Below are 13,340 nucleotides of genomic sequence, written 5' to 3' on the forward strand. Positions count from 1 at the left end.
GAGAATGGATGTGCGGAGACCATTTCGAAGGAAGGCGGCTGCCTGAGTCCCACTTGTTTGGACTGGGCGAATGGCAGTGGGCATGGCGGGAAGAGGAGGGACTCAAGGACTTTTTAGGAGATGAGGAGCCAGCAGCACTTGGCATTTGGGTGGGAGTGGCTCCCCGGTTTCTGGCTGGAGCATTTGGGTGGATGGTGCTGCCATTTGCCCAAAGTAGGAGCACTGGAGGTTAGAGCGGTCTGGGGAGGGAGATCCCACGGTGCTTGAAGAGACGCCCCTGGGAGGTGGCAAGGAAACAGTGGCATGTCCGTTGGTGGCTCTCGGGAGGAGGGGTGCCTGCAGGTAGAGCACGTTCAGATTTACAGCAACACTCCTCACTTCAGCCTGCAGTTACTGCAAAATGCAGCAGCTGAAAGGTCAGAGATTTTATTCAAGAGGCCTTGTGTTTTGGGGACTCCATCGCTCTCGTGTCATCACAGGGAGTCCGCAGTCCTTCACCTTGTAGGTGGGATGGCACGCCCCACGCGAGGTGCCACATCACATGGGTAAGGCAGACCCAGCCGTTTCCAGCCCTGACTTTGCAACACTGCACGTAGTCTCTCTAGCTTTTGCAAGATAGGTTGTAAAAGTCTCTTAAAAATGAGTTCACTCTGCATTTTTGTAACATGTATTAAATTTCTAGAACTTTTCCTACTCTTTGATCTAGTTTCATGTTTGGGAATCACTTCTAACTAAATAGGAACGTGAGCAAAGTTTTACAAATAAAAATGTTGATCTTAGCAAAATTTATAATAGTTAAAAGTTGAGGAAAATGTGACAGTAAGTGAAATAAGGTATATCCATGTGTTGGGATATTACGCAACCATTAAAATTTTCATTTATGAGAAAATGTAATAGTATAGATAAATTTTATAATGATAGAGACCTTTGTTTTTAAGAATACATTCATGTTAGGGCGCCTGGGTGGCTCAGTTGGTTAAGCGACTGCCTTCGGCTCAGGTCATGATCCTGGAGTCCCGGGATCGAGTCCCGCATTGGGCTCCCTGCTCAGCAGGGAGTCTGCTTCTCCCTCTCCCGCTCCCCCCTCTTGTGCTCTTTCTCTCTCTCACTCTCTCTCTCAAATAAATAAATAAAATCTTAAAAAAAAAAAAAAAAGAATACATTCATGTTAGAAACTGCTCTATCAGTCCTATATTATGAAGGTCAAAGGCAGGGAGAAGCATATATCAAGAAATGAGGGGGAGCAGAAAGATGGAGGAATCTGAAGTGAATGGAAGAAAGGATGTTTGTGATTTGAAATATAAACACAGAAACCCACACCCACCGTAGCCCCTGGCTCTTGTTCTCCAACTTAGATACGGAGGGTGAGAAGGACGCCCTGGGTGTGGACTGCGCAGAGGTGCGGGTCTGCGTTGCTCTGGAATGCAGGCTCACTGACGGGGGTTGCCTTTCCATGCTGCCAAAAGCATCTGTAGGAAGGACTGTTCAGGAAATTGTCTGCTGAGGGCTGCTGGAACACTCTCCTCAGAAGGAAGAGGCCATTCCATCAGCAGCTCTCCTCTCCACCCCTCTGTGCCCCCTGTGATTTAGTGCGCTGCCTTCCCACCAGCCCCCATCCCAAGGCTCTGCCAGACGCCTCTGTAGTGATGGCTTATTAATCTTCTTTCTTGTCTCCCATTCCTCTCTGCCATCCAGTTCACAGGCCAGGTGCATAAACATTTATTAAGCACCTACTGTGTACCAGGCACTGGGCACTGTGCTTGAATACAAAGATACAGAATGTAAAGTCTCCTGTGGGGACATGTTTATAATCTGATAAGTTCAATGCAGTGGGTGAGTGTGGGGATGGAAACACACACAGAGGTGGGAACCTCACTTTGATTGAGAGTGTTGGGGAAGGGTTCCTGCAGGAGACGGCGTCTGAGCTCCACCTTGAAGAAAGGAAAGGTTTCTTGGGTGATAAAAGGTAAGATGGGCACTCCAGGCAGAGGGAGTAGCCATGTGTTCCAAGAGAGAATACCACACCGAACACAGGATGCATGCCCTTCTTGTTCTCCAAACTAATGCCATCATCTTCAGCTAAGTTTGTGTTGGGAGTAGAGTCTGAGTCTTATTTGATTTGATTGTATCCACAGAGCTTAACCTGGTATCTGCCATATAGAAGATGCTCAATACATGCTGGATGCACTGATTTGAAATGAGTGCTACTGTTTGCGATTTATATGCCAACCTCCAAGAGACACCATTGCTAGGACATGTACATAGAGCTGGGATGGACCTCAAAAGTTTTTTTTTTTTTCTCCCCAGTCCCATCCTCCTTCCTGTCTTGAAGCTTTTTCTTCCATCTTTTCCACTCTTACTGAAGCGTCATGTAATACTCTTGAGTCCTCAGGGGTGTTCACAAGCTGATCCAGGACCAGTGGCATTTGGTGATAATGTCTCCTTTGTTTCCTTCAACGTGAGACAGCTCTTCAGTCTTCCTTTGTCTTTCATGACCTTGGCATTTTTGAGTACCAGCCAGAATGTCCTTCCATTTGCATTTGTCTGCTGTTTCCTCATGGTTAAATTCAGATTATGCATTTTTTATAAGAATACCATGGAAGTGATGTTACATCCTTCTCAGTGGATTGTGTCAAGAGGCACGTGATACTGATTTATCCTGTTTCTGGTGATGTTAACGTTGATCATTTGGTTAAGGTAGTGTCTGCCAAGTTTCTCCACTGTAGTCACCCTTTGTAATTCATAAGTATTTTATGAGGAAATATTTTGAAACTGTATAAATACTGTTTCTCATCATATTTCTGTCCAGTAATTTTACTATCCATTGAGACTCCATCGATGACTCTTTCCGGAAACAATTATGACTGTGGTATTTGCCAGATTGTGCTTTTTCTAGTCATTATCTTTTCCACACTTTTTGGTTGGAATTTTATTATAAAGAAAAACTTTACTTCTTCCCCATATTTATTTTTTCCATTGTTTATACCAATATGGGCTCATGAGTTCTTAATTATTTCTATGTGTGAGAATTCGTTGCTATCATTTATTTATTTTCTTGCTCAAATTGTCCCTGATTTGACCAATGGGACACTGGTTTCTTCACGCTGGCTTCTGTGACCTTTTGACTATCCCTTCACTTTTTTTTAAGATTTTATTTATTTGAGGGAGCAAGCATGAGAGAGAGAGAGAGAGAGAGAGTGAGTGATCATGAGCAGAGGGGAGGGGCAGAGGGAGAAGCAGACTCCCCGCTGAGCAGGGAGCCTGATGCAGGGACTGGATCCCAAGAACCTGAGCCAAAGGTAGACGCTTAACTGACTGAGCCACCCAGGCGCCCCCTGTCCCTTCACTTTCTGATACAACATGATGTTCCTGGCTCATCTTGTATACTCTGTGCCTCAGCCCTAGAATTAACCATTCATACAGACGTTGTTTCTTTCATTGAAGAATAGATAGTATTTAGAAGTATATAGAAGCCAAAATCTGAGTGCTACCTGTGCTCACTGTTGGGGGGAGCTAGGAAATATATGTGTGTGCTCACATATCTGTAACTGTTTCTGTGTCTTTTGTATTTGTGTGTGTGTGTGGGGGGGTGTATGTGTATACACACACACACACACAAGTTCATACTGATACTTCCAATCTAACACCAAAGAGTTTATTCTAACCTCCCCCCACACCTGTAACTCCTATGAAGACAGTGAGAAACTCAGCTCTCATTATCCTCAACATATTTACTTTCTCAGTCCTAAAATACACACAGAATAGCTTCAGAATTACTAACCTACGTAACCCATATACAAACCTCCTAACTAAAATACTGTATTTGTGTACAAATCTTATATTTTGCCTTAGACTATGTAGTCAAATTACTATTTCCCAAAGTGACTTTTGTCAGTTCTCCCCCTGCCTCCCTTCAGTGTGGTCGTATCATTCATTTGTAATACAGTTAGGTTCACTTGTTTCTGGTTATATCCTATTTTGGGTCCACACCCTGCCCCCCACCAACACACTCCTTGTTAATTTTATTTACTTATTTTTGAGTATGTGAAACATTAATATGGTTCCAAAACACAGAACCAAACAAAAAAAAATATATACTCAGAAAGTGCCACTCTGCTTCAGCCCTTCTCCATAGTTGTTCCCATGCACCTGCTGAAGGTAACAAATCTCATTCATTTCTTATTTACCCTTTTTTCTTAGATGAAAGATAGCACAATGTAGCTATTTTTCTGTGCTTTGCCTTTTTCACTTTACAGTGTGTCCTGGAAATCACTTGCTATCCGCCTAAGTGATCTTGTTCATTGTTTCTCATAGCTGCAGAATACTGAGTGAATGTACCATAGTTCATATAGTCACTGTGAACTATGGTACACTGTCTTATATGAGTGCCTTTTTCCCCCATAGGCTTTCCAAGAAAATATGTATCATGCTTTTCAATCTTCTAGGCCAAGAATTTTGATAATGGTTCATGCAAAGATGGTAGTAGTAGAGGAGGTGGAAAGTGCTTAGACTTAAGATACAATTTTGGAAAAAAAACAATTCGGAGTTTACAATGGATTGCTGTGGAAGCTGATGCAGTGGTTTTCCAACTGGGGTCCTCTCCAGTTCTGTTTAGGTAGTAGGCATCGGTATTAACAGTCTACACTAGTTAGTTCTTTTTACTTGCCTGATTTATGAGGTTTTTGGTGACTCTCACCTTCCTCTTGGGCCAGCCTTAATTTTTTTTTAAAGATTTATTTAGCGAGAGAGGACACACGAGGGGGCGGGGCAAAGGGAGAGGGAGAGAATCTCAAGCAGACTGCTTGCTGAGCGAGGAGCCCTACGTGGGGCTCCATCTCAAGGCCCTGAGATCAGGACCTGAGCCAAAATCAAGAGTTGGCCACTTAACCAACTGAGCCACCCAGGCGCCCCTTGGGCCAGTCTCATTATATGTCCTAGTAAATTTATGGCATTATAATAGCTAATGCTAACTGCTCTAACAGATAATTTCTAACATTTCAGTGGCTTAATGCAGCAGTTTATTTTTTGCTCACGTTACAATCCAGTGCGGGTGTTTTTGAATTACAGCTCTCTTCCATGTGGTAATTCAGGGACTCTGGCTCCTTCTAGAATGTAGTTTCTCCGTGCCCTGAGTCTTGGAGTCTTTGAGGAGTAAGTATGAAAAGAAAGTGAAAAAGGGACATCTTAACTGCCTTGGTCTGGAAGGAATGCAGATTACTTTCCGGGTTCAGTTGCTGAGAACTCGTCACACGCCCCCTAGATGCAGGAGGGCTGGTAAATGTGGTCCCTGCAGGACAGCAGCTTTCCAGGAAGCACTCCATACATGGAGGGGGCGTAAGGATCGAGGTGGACAGGTAGCTAACTCTGCCATGGATATTTAACAAAGTAAGTCACTTGCGTACTGTGTGGGAATAAATAACTTGTGTTGCAGGATAGAACATTCTGAAGTATTACATTGTCAAATACTGAAGAATGGTTAAAAAAAACAAGTATAGAGTAGTCCCCCCTAATCTGCGGGGGACAAGTTCCAGGACCTCCCAGTGGATGCCTGAAACTACAGATAGTACTGAGCCTTAGGCATACTGTTTAAATATCCTGCAATACAAGTTATATGAATGGGGTCTCTCTCCCTCTCAAAATACCTTATTGTACTGTGCTCACCCTTCTTCTTGGGATGAAGTGAGATGATCCAGGGCCTACATGATGGGATGACATGAGGCGCATGACGTAGGCACGCAGTGTTAGGCCACTGCTGGCCTTCTGAGGGTCCTGCAGAAGAAGGATCATCTGCTTCGGGACCGCAGGTGTCCACAGGGAAGCGAAACCGGGAACAAGGAGGGACTGCGGTAATCATGGAGTTTTAACAGCAGGGAACGAAGAGTTGGTGTACAAAAGGAGGAACAGGATTTAACTTTGAAGGGTTAGTGAGTCTAGTAGAGGAGTTCCAAATAACAAGGATTGTGGATGAAGAAAAGATGTTTGTATTTTCATTCGTCTGCTCCTTCATTCATTCAAGAATGTGCCACTGGCCATGTGCTCGGTGCTGTTAGGTGGCGGCAGGAGGTGGACTGTATGTATACTGGGGCGGGGGGGGGCGTGTTTACTTGTACATGGACAGGAGGATGTTGTGCAGGTATGAGGAGAAGCGATGAAGCATAAGCCAGAACAGTGGGACTTTTCCCCGCCTTTTTGATCTTAAAAAACAAACAAACAAAAAAAAACCCTGAGAATATTATGTAAAAGAAACTTTCCTAAAAGCTTTTAAAGTGCAGCACTTTGTTAGAACAAATTGATCACCTAAATAAGAAAAAATGTCAGATTCTAATAAACAAGATGCTATTTCATGTTCTTTTCAGAATATAATATTTTTCAATCATGGAAAAATGAGTCTTTCTGACATTCTTAAGTGTTTGTAGGCTTTGGGCTCATCCTAAATGGAAAAGGTTAATATTGTTCTCATCATGCAGGGGTTTGATTTATAAGGGGACTACCAAGAGAAAGATCTGTCATAATATTTTATAGCCACACCAGTAGAGTAATGCTAATAACCAACATGTGTACTGCACGCTACAGTTTACAGAGCGGTCCTATATAACTGATCCAACCTGATTATCACCACAACCGTATGAAGTAGGTAAGGGCTAGGTTGATATCATCATTAGTAGTAAGAATAGTTGTATGTAGATGTTCAGATGTAGCGCCATTATCCCCATTTTACAGTCGAGGAAATTGACACTTAACGATGTAAACGATGTGCCTAGAATCTGTAAATTTAAAATCCCAAAGAGAAAATAAATTTTAAATTCTGATGTTGTGGTCTAATTTTATCTGTGTTCAAGAATAAAAAATTCATTTGAGCTTTCTAAACTTCCATTTACTTCTTGTCTGTTATTGTCAGGGTGGGAGGTAGGCAGAAGTTAAGAAAATATGGTTAAGGGGCACCTGGGTGGCTCAGTCGTTAAGCGTCTGCCTTGGGCTCAGGTCATGATCCCAGGGTGCTGGGATCAAGCCCCACGTCCGGCTCCTGGCTCGGCGGGGAGCCTGCTTCTCCCTCTCCCTCTGCCTCTCCCCCTGCTCATGCTCTTGCTCTCTCTGTATCTCTGTGTCTCGAATGAATAAATAAAATCTTTAAAAAAGAAAAAGAAAATACAGTTAATATTTCCAAGTAGTGTGATATTTTCCATTCTTTGAATTACGTCTCTTGTCAGACAATTTCCTTTTTCTTTTCTTTTGGTTTTTATAGTAATTGATTTTATGGTACATTAAATGTGAGGGGGAAATCCTGAAAGGGCAGGACTTTTATTCTGGGAGCCAGTTTTTTTCTCTTTGGGGACTTACTTGTTTGTTCTATAAGCAAAAGAACTGCACTAGATCCTAACTCCTTTGTATTCACATTTATTAGTGAATAATACTGTTGCTTTGTGACTAATGTCCAGCTGTGTCTGTTCTCACAGGTGGGGTGACTGCTCTCTGTTGGGACCCTGTCCAGCGAGTGTTGTTCTCGGGCAGCTCAGATCACTCTGTCATCATGTGGGACATCGGTGGGAGAAAAGGAACGGCCATCGAGCTCCAAGGACACAAGTAAGGCAGCTGATGATTTTACTAACAAACTCGGAGAAAAGATTCCCAGTGAAAGCTAGAACAGGCGTGTGGTCTGGTGTCTACGGCAAGATCTTAACATGGGAACAAACTGCCGGAACACAAATAATAGCCACTTTGAATTATATCTGTGCGTAGGTATGTTTATTTATTTATACCTCATTTAATTCCATGGAGGATTTGAGAGTGCTTGCAAAAACTGTAAAATAAAATAATGGCAGCAAAGAAATAAAAAGTAAAAATGAGAACCAGGGAGACTTACGAGTAAAAATTTGAGAATGCGAGAAAAAAAGAGCTTAAAAATATAAGCCATGAAAGCCTATGGAATTTCAATAATTGAGTTCAAATGTGGCAAGATTCCTGGCAGCTTAAGGAAAAGGGGAGAGATAATAAGCTTACACTATATATTTTGTACTTGACCAAATATTTATTGAGCACTCGCCTTGATTCATATCAGGCTCTTCTTCCTTGACAGGCAGATTTCACAGGGCTGAGAGGAAGAGCAAAGAAAGCTTTGTGTTTCCTTGGAGCTGTTCTCAAACTTGCAGTGTGCAAAGAGTCACCAAGGAATTTGTTACAGTGTAGACTCCTGGACCCTGTCCTTGGAGAGCCCAGTCACCGTCTGGAGCTGCAAGTGTCTGTGCTGTACGAGGCCTCCCAGGCAGCTCTCTTGGCAGCCCTCAGACCACACTCTGACCTGTCCTACCCTGTGCTGCCCGCCGGTCCTAGGGGCAAAGCCTGGTCGTGGGCAGAAAAGAACTGTAGATCTGCTTTCGAGCTCTAAAGCTAATCTGTATTGTTTTGAACTTGTGAAGTTTTCACAGTGATGTCAAGAGCAACTGTAGATAGCCATAGCAAATGTTAGTAAGGCTCCCACGAGCTGACTGGTTCTAAGCAACATTAGCTCTTTTTGTAAATCTACCCAGTAAATATTCTCCTAAGTAGTTACATCTATAGTTGGATTATTAGATATGAACGGATTCAATTTTGGAGGGCCTCTGCACAAATAATTATCTTAGTGTTAGAATTTAGTCTTTGAGAAGTAGCTGTGAAGCCTTCTTTCCCACATTAGAAAATGGGCCCGTTGTCTGGGGCCTTGTCTGGCTTGTGGGGCCACTCGGACCTTGTCATCAGCTCATAAGAGGAATCGTTCCCTTGTATTTATCTCCGTGACAAGGGGACATGCATCAGTATTGTATAAAAGGAGTTGACATCATCCATGTAAATGAAGAAGAAGAGAAGCCAAACACAGTCCTGTTTAATAATACTCAGTTATTCTCCAAAATGCCAAGTTAATTCCTGCCACCTCAGGTCTTTCAGAGAAATAAAAGGCCAGTTTTGAATGAATATCAGTAATATTTGTTGGGCTCATTCAGATTAGCTCATAACTAGTTTTATTTTTGCACAGTGGTGAATAAAGCCTGCAGGCAATCTTGCATGACCCATCCACAGGGTAGTAAAGTATAACAGTGCTCAACACCAGCAGCACTGCGTGCTGAGTGCCCCCCCACAAACTGTTGACCTGGGAAACTTGCACCTATCGTTTGGTAAGAAAGGAAAAGCTGTAAAATTGAGATAGAGTCTCTCAGTCCCAGAAAAATGGAACCTGAGCTAATAGGTCTTCCAGTTTCTAAGGAATACGGACCTGGCCTTTTCGAAAATGAAACAAACCATACTTAGGAGTCCGTCCCAATAATCCACACCCTTAGAACCTAGTGGGATGGCAGGCTGGTGAGATCAGGAGCCGCCGGTCGGCACTGGTTTTAAACAGGAATAATGGCAGAAGGCCTTTGCCTGTGCTTTATTTAGCTCAAGCTGAGGAATAAAGGGAACTCTGTGAGGGGCTCCTCGTCACTGGGCCTTGCCTGAGAGGGGCTGCCTGGTGTCACACGTCTGGGGGAAATGAACTTCCTCAGTTGGTGTCACCCTGTTAGAGTGGGTTTGAGTGCCCGAGGTGGAGTCAGGGAGGACACCGGAGCTGCTGAAAGGAGGAGGATGGGACTCACAAAAGGGGGCGGAAAGAAGGGGCCAGGCCAGCAGGCAGGAAGGAGAGCCACAGGGCCACGTTCACAGCCACCATTCCTTTGCCCTGAAAATTGGCCACGGGATTGGTGTTCAGTGATTGCTCTTCGTCAGAGAGCAAACACACAGATACCTCAGTGCCATCTTGTAAGCACTCTGTATATGTAGGAGGGAAGCCAGATGTCATCTTTTAGATGAGAATATTGAGTCCTCAAAGGCCCCAGCTGGTAGCTTAGTTCTCCCAAACCTTAGCTCAGTCCAACAGAGAAAGCTCCTTAGAGCCTTCTTTGTATCCTGCACTGTGCTAGGTACTGGGGGTACTGAAGCGAACATTGACTAACAGATGGTCCCCTCAGTGCTCCATGATTTTTTTTTTTTTTAAAGATTTTATTTATTTGACAGAGAGACACACAGTGAGAGAGGAAACACAAGCAGGGGGAGTGGGAGAGGGAGAAGCAGGCTTCCCGGCGGAGCAGGGAGGCCGATGCGGGGCTCGATCCCAGGACCCTGGGATCATGACCTGAGCCGAAGGCAGGCACTTAACGACTGAGCCACCCAGGTGCGTGCCGCCCCCACCCCCCCCGCCATGATCTCTTTTGTCTTTATACTTTAGAGGCCAAAGAGTTTCTTCTTGGGGCCCACGGCTGTCCCTTGCTGTCCTACAATTCTTCATTTTCCCACCTTCCCCCCAGGGTGACTGCAGGTGGTTAGAGTTCCAGATCGGGCACCGAATTGGTGAGCTTGGGAACTGGGCAGAGCCAACCAGACCAAAGACGCAGAGGGGTGGGGAGACTGCCTTCCCCTCTGGTGGGAATATCCAAGCATGATGTGGAGGGACAGCTCCCCAGGTCTTCTGTCCTAGGTTCTGTGGCTTCATTCCATCCTTCAGCAGCAGAAATATGACAGTTTTGCAAGTAATTTGATTTGGTATATAAAAATCCCATCAAAGCAGAGAGAGCTTTAGCACTAGAGTAACTAACATGTCTCCAAGTTCAAGGGAAAAAAAGCTAAGAAAGTATACTTCTATACAATTTTATCTGCATTTGACATATTTTAGTGTTTTTATTCCCTGCAGCAAGTGGAACATGATTATGTGCTAGCTCTGTGAAAGGAAAGGCATAGAAAAGGTTCTAGTTTTAGGGACCAGTTATGTTTCTGAAGTATCCATTACCAGCTGGTTGGATATTATGGAAGCATAAACCTAGACATTTATTGTCCCATGCCCATGTCAAATCTAATAATGATACTTGGGCTTTTTAGATCCTTTTTTACTCTTAGATAATACCTATCATTTCATGACCAACTTTATGACCATACTTTTCCTTTCTAACAGTATTTTTCTTAGGCTTCTAAGACTTGTGGCAATTTAATTTAATGGTAACTTGACTTAAAGCACAGGTAAAGATCTGAGCCGTTTCTTGGGATGGAACCTTCCACCAATACTGGGATTCCGTAGGTGACATGGGATGTGGTCACTGCCCGGGCTGTTGTCACACAGGGCCTCTGTATTTTTCACAGTCCCAGCTCTTGGTTTTTCTCTTCTGACTCTTAGCATATGTAAGACTTTTGTTACAAGCATCTTCGAAGCCTTTTGGTAAAGAAAGGGGCTATTTGTAAATAAATATCCATCGGTAGAATTTGGACCTTTCCCTCTTTATCAGGCAAATTGCGTGTAAAGTTAGGAAAGGAAGTAGAATTCTCACATTCATACTCTCCTGGGTTTGGGAAAGGAGAGCAAGGGTCAAGGAGAGCAAGCTTTTTCTCTTTGCAAATCTCAGATTTAGGAGCATTTGTCATTGTAGCACTAGAGAATTATTAGGATCCAGGGGAAGAGATGTCTTTTCCATTTCTAATTGAGCTAAATGCATAATAGATCAAAGAATTAGCAGTGAGGGTTTTCATAGAGGGGAGAACCTTATCAAGGGGGAGATGGCGTACTGCGTGGTCATTAATCGCTGGCCTCTGAGCCAGGCCAGGCTGTGTTTGAGCCAGCCCTTCTGCTAATGGCCATGTAGGCCTTGACAGGATTCTTCATCTCTCTGATCCTCAGGTTTCTTATCTCTAAAGTAAGGATAATACTGGAAGGAGAAACCCTCAAAGATTGTCAAAAACCATAAATGATAGAATGTATATAAAATAATCAGAAGAAGGGCGCCTGGGTGGCTCAATCAGTTAAGCATCTGCCTTTGGCTTAGGTCATGATCTTGGGATCCTGGGATCGAGCCCCACATCAGGCTCCCTGCTCAGTAGGGATTCTCCTTCTCCCTCTCCCTCTCCCTCTCCCTCTGACCCTCCTCTCCACTTGTGCGCGCGTTCTCTCTCTCTGTCTCAAATAAATAAAATCTTTTTAAAAAATCAGCAGAAGAGTAAGGGCTAGTAAGTGCCGGTTGTTGAAATTATTCTTGATAACAGAAATTACAGTAATTTGAAAATCAAGCTTTTGGATAGGAGTCGTATTTCTCTCTGAATATAGCATTTTCAATGGAAATATTGCCACGTGTACTTACTCCTTCTATAAGACATTCAGCAGCTGTTTACTGAGCTCCATCTATATACCAGACTTTGTAGTAGGCACTCTGGATACAAAGGGGACTGTGAAAACAGTCACGGACTAGATGGAACAAGCTGGATGCATGAGAATGGGGTAAAGTTAGGACAGTATGCCAGTGTGACAAAAAAATGGGAGGCTTCTGTGGAGGGAGTCACTCTTGATTTGGGTCTTAGGAGATGAATAGGTTCTCATAGTTCTCAGGATCAGGAGGTTACCCCAAACAGAGCTGCATGAACTCATTACAGTGTTTTCAGGAAATGGCAAGTGGACAGAAGTGGCTAATCTGAACTTCCACCTTAGCCAGTAAAACAACCAAATGTTGCTGATCTCGAACGAGTGCTCCTAGGCAGGGTCCCTGAGGAGGGAAATCCTTCCAGGGTCCCCTTGGTGTGGGATGACCCCAGGTATCAGTTATCCAGGAGACCTCACGTGTGTGGATTATTCATGAGCCTTTTCTGGTCCTTGGAGCTCTGGGAGGTTTATGAATATGGGAGTTCTGAATCTAAGAGAGCGAGTGCTCTGGTAGCAGATGCCTAACTGATTAGATTTTCCCCAAGTCACCTAGGGCTTTTCATCAAAAAGATGAAAGCTCCTATACATTTAGGCTCCCCCCTACTCTTAGGAGGCAGAAGAGGGCCTAAGTTGACATTTGGGCAGATGTTAGCTTATGTCTGAAAATCGGTTTCTATAAAAAGAAGAAAGGCTTCTCTACCCTTTTTCCCAAGCAAGCGTCAGGCACAGGACCGGCCCGCTGGGCATGCGACCCGTGCAGTCCCACAGGGCCCCATGCTTGGGCTAATGTTGTACTGTCACCGTCTTGTCATTATTAGGACATTTTTAGCAAGGGGCCTTGTATTTTCATTCATCATCAGGCCCCCCCAGACCATGTAGCTAGGCCTAATAAGACATATGTTCCCTCTAGGGCTGGTGAGAAAGGAAATGAGGCCTTCCCTAGTAAGTGTAGTCTTTGGAGATGGCAGATTCTGGTCGTTGTGAAAAGTGAGGGTTTTGAGCGCTGGTGAGAGCATTTGCTGTGCAATACGTGGAGCTCTCAGCTGGGAAATAATGACCAGTTTTGAACTGCTTTCTAGTGGAAATGCTACACTGATGTCAGATGAAATATGAATGTAAGAAGAAGGTATCTTTTATTCTTTATAACCCTTAATCT

The 13,340-nt window shown here is 43.9% G+C and overlaps 1 protein-coding gene across 2 annotated transcripts in view; it reads left to right on the top strand.

Annotated features, from left to right (window-relative positions):
* Positions 1-13,340, top strand: part of WDFY2 (WD repeat and FYVE domain containing 2) — a 175,738-nt gene that overhangs the window by 141,941 nt on the left and 20,457 nt on the right. For both annotated transcript variants that reach the window (XM_045869383.3, XM_064586142.1), the window contains exon 7: positions 7,455-7,581. In XM_045869383.3, coding sequence (XP_045725339.1) covers positions 7,455-7,581 — 127 coding nt within the window. The remainder of the gene's footprint in view (positions 1-7,454; positions 7,582-13,340) is intronic.

Source organism: Mirounga angustirostris, unplaced genomic scaffold (assembly GCF_029215605.1).
Source record: "Mirounga angustirostris isolate CCGP_5_RB_7025 unplaced genomic scaffold, mMirAng1.0.hap1 SCAF_3, whole genome shotgun sequence".
In the NCBI taxonomy this organism is placed as follows: domain Eukaryota; kingdom Metazoa; phylum Chordata; class Mammalia; order Carnivora; family Phocidae; genus Mirounga; species Mirounga angustirostris.